The sequence below is a fragment of the Octopus bimaculoides genome, chromosome 2, assembly GCF_001194135.2.
Source record: "Octopus bimaculoides isolate UCB-OBI-ISO-001 chromosome 2, ASM119413v2, whole genome shotgun sequence".
In the NCBI taxonomy this organism is placed as follows: domain Eukaryota; kingdom Metazoa; phylum Mollusca; class Cephalopoda; order Octopoda; family Octopodidae; genus Octopus; species Octopus bimaculoides.
In genome coordinates, this window is record NC_068982.1 from 17,464,538 (window position 1) to 17,468,272 (window position 3,735).

At 36.7% G+C, this 3,735-nt stretch overlaps 1 protein-coding gene across 2 annotated transcripts in view; it reads right to left on the bottom strand.

Moving 5' to 3' along the window:
- LOC106867785 (spondin-1) overlaps positions 1-3,735 on the bottom strand; it is a 57,869-nt gene that overhangs the window by 32,839 nt on the left and 21,295 nt on the right. For both annotated transcript variants that reach the window (XM_014912771.2, XM_014912772.2), the window contains exon 3: positions 2,928-3,139. In XM_014912771.2, the coding sequence (XP_014768257.1) occupies positions 2,928-3,139 (212 nt within the window). The remainder of the gene's footprint in view (positions 1-2,927; positions 3,140-3,735) is intronic.

The window sequence follows — 3,735 nt, forward strand, 5'->3', positions numbered from 1 at the left end:
ATATATATATATATATATATATATAATACAAATGATATATGAGCATATGCATGTGTACATACATATATGTACATACCTACATCTACATGTATATATAGATGCACTTTTGTATACACACGTACATGCAGAAAGTTTCTTCAAATATACACATTCAAGCAGATGTTTGATTTAAAGTACAGTAAAAAGATTAGGTTCTATTCATTTTTTGACTTTCTGCGTGTGTTTTATGCATACATACATACATACATACACACACACATATTTATATATATATATATGTGAGAGTGTATGTATGTTTATACGCACATGCATACACGCGCATAGTTATGTGTTTGCGTGTATATTCGTTAGCATGCACCTAATATTACTGTCTGACCATGTGTAAGTATGCTTCTATAATATAGGGCTATGCATAAATTTAACGCGAAAAAAACAAAAGACAAAACAAAACGAAGAAACAGAAGTAAACCCCGCCCCACTAGATGTGTCCTCAGAGCATGGGTGAGATGGCTATAGAAGTAATGATAAGCAAAGATATCATTGTTTCAAAGAAAGAACTTTTCTCACAAACAGCTGAAAACGTTCAAATAAGATTTAAATAACCACACCATGATATGTAATCATAAACAAAACTGTTCTTTTTCGCATTTGATGCGATGCTGAAAGACAAGCAAATAGGAACAAAACAATTCTTCAGCTGGATTAATATCGGTTTCTTTTGAATGAACACAAATTCTTCATACACTAAGAGAAGACGTCGTAATAAAAAAGTGTGGCTGTGTGGTAAGAAGCTTGCTTCCCAACCACATGGTTCCGGTTTCAGTTCCACTGCATGCTATCTTGAGCAAGTGTCTTCTACTATAACCACGGAGCCGACCAAAGACTTAATGTATTTGATAGACGGAAACTGAATAAAAGCCAGTCGTATATACATATTTCTTTTACTTGTTTCAGTTATTTAACTGCGGCCGTGCTAGAGCACCACCTTTAGTCGAACAAACCGACCCAGGACTTATTCTTTGGAAGCCTAGTACTTATTCTTTTGGGATTGCACTTAGAAAGTTACCCTCCCAGGCAGAAGTCCAGGCAAGGTTGTTTATGGAAAACCAACAGTAACCCATGCATACCGGCCTCTCCTCTCCACGCCACCAGTGTTATTCAAGGGAAATTTTAATGAGGTCTCTCCAGAGTTGCCACTCTTAGGTATTTCCCATTGATAACAGCTAAGGAAGTAGAAACATCAATGTCTTGGTATCCTGATAGATGGAGACACTGGACAAGTGAAAAATAAACGGTACAAGATAAACAGAGGTGCAGTGATAGCCGTGGAAAAAAGCCACGGAACTCCGGCTGTATCTTCGGCAAGTGTATTTTACTGTTGTACTGTTGCCTCAGGTTGATCAATGCCGTGAGAAGGAAATATGGTAGCCAGACGTTGGTCATGTGTGTGTGTGTGTGTGTGTGTGTGTGCGTGCGTGCGTGTGTATTCCTTTCTGTTTTCAATTATTTAAATTCTTTTATCTGAGGAAAGAGCTGATTTCTAACAAAAATACAAATCTCCATCGTTGGATAACGAAGACAATGTCACACTTTAAACTGGAGAAAAGTCATGCATATTTTTACTCTTTCGCTTAGAGATTGTATTTGTAATGTGCAAGTCTGTTGGTTGATTTCTTTTTCTGAAAACACTGGCTTATCCAGATTGTCACTTAGGCATTTACTCACAAAGCCAAGTTCACCAATAATTATTGGTATAAATGTGGATTTGTAATCTGGATATAAAGACTGGAGGTTTCGAAGCAGTAGTTCATAGTTATCCACTTTCTCTTTGACTTTCAAAGAAATGTCTACATCAGCAGAACAGCTGACTTCTATGATGGTATATGTATGTATGTATGTATGTATGTATGTATGTATGTATGTATGTATGTATGTATGTATGTATGTATGTACGTCATTGTTCAGTTTTATTTCAAGATTTCTTGCCAATAGAGAAAGAGCCGGTTTCTAAACTAGATCTAAGGTTCCTTCATTGGATTTTCAACATCAACAACAGGATATGTATGTATGTATGTATGTATGTATGTATGTATGTATGTATGTATATGTTCAGATTTGTATGTGTTGCTCTTTGTATGTATTCTCATGCATATAGCTGCATATCTAGACATGCTCATATATATTTAAATGATTAACTTCTGGAAAGTTTTACAGATTTTTACAGTTCCAGTGATGGTTTGGATCTGTAATTTTTGAATTAGCTTTTTCCTTTCTGATTTTGAGAATATGTATGTATGTATGTATGTATGTATGTATATATGTATGTATGTATCTATGTATGTATGTGAGTGTGCTTATGCTTACAGTGTAGACATAAAGGCATGCACAGGTTTTAAGTCAAAACCGGCAATTTAAGTAGAAATTGATAAAATAAACATCGAACTGAAGTATTAGGGCCAATACGATCGATTAATACTCAATCAAGCATGGTCACAGTTCAATTACTGAAACCAGTAAAAGAATATAAGATTTTGTTTTATTTCAGGATATTTTTGCCAAATAGACACATGCACTATATATTCGTTCTTCACTTCAGATTAATTAATTTAAGTCCTTTGCCTGAAAATCTTGCGTCACACATCCTGTGACCTCTTCAGCGACTCTCCATCCCATGTGTCTCCTCCTGTTCTGTTTACCTCATTCTTGATAGATTGGATTAAACAGACAAAGAATGTAAAATAAGAACAATAATAAATCTGAAGTGAAGAACGAATGTATAGTGCGTGTGCTTATTTGGTAAAAATAAAAAAAAAATGAACGTCCCGAAATATAACACACCTTTACAAATCAGGAATCTTGTAAAACAAATAGATAAAAGTAATAAAAGATTAAATTATTGAAGGAATATAAAAAATCTAAATACTCACAAGAGGATGAGCAGAATCTACGAACATGCTTCCTTGAGATTGACCAAAACCTTTTCCTATGGCTGGCAGATTAAATGCATCAAGGACACCTTCGTGACCTTGCACTTCACTATCAAAATCTGTGGACACTCCTGTTTCGGCGAAGCTCTTCACTTTGACACTTGCGTAAGAACCAATCTTCCACATCGTGTAATTGTGGTCGTGTGTGCGTCCTTTGAAGCAAAATAGTTAATTAGATTGAAAAATGATTGCGGCTGACAATGATGTTTCTTAATGGTATAAAAGGAGAGGAATTGACACAAGGAGTGATTGAAATGGTTAGGTAGAGAGAGGGTGAATGAGTGAGAGGGAGGTAGGGAGAAAGAGAGTGAGTGCAGGAGAGAGAGAGAGAGAGAGAGAGAGAGAGAGAGAGAGAGAGAGAATGCACAAACACAAATACACACACGTACACACACGCACACATACATACACACACATACATAAAGTGAATGTGAAAAAGATGGGAATGAATAAGTGAGAGATTGATAGATTGATAGAGAGAGGGAGAGGGAGAGAGAGAGAGAGCGGGAAAGAGGAAAAAAGACAGCAAAAGACAAAGAGAGGGAGAGAGGGCATACGTATTTGAAATGAAAAAACGAAAAATATAGAAGTGGGAGGGGGAACTGGTCATAGGATCGCGGTTTCGATTCCCAGACCGGCGTTGTGAGTGTTTATTGATCGAAAACACCTAAAGTTCCACGAGGCTCCGGCAGGGGTGTGGGGGGTGTGGCGGTGAACCCGGCTGTATTCTTTCACCACAACTTTCTAT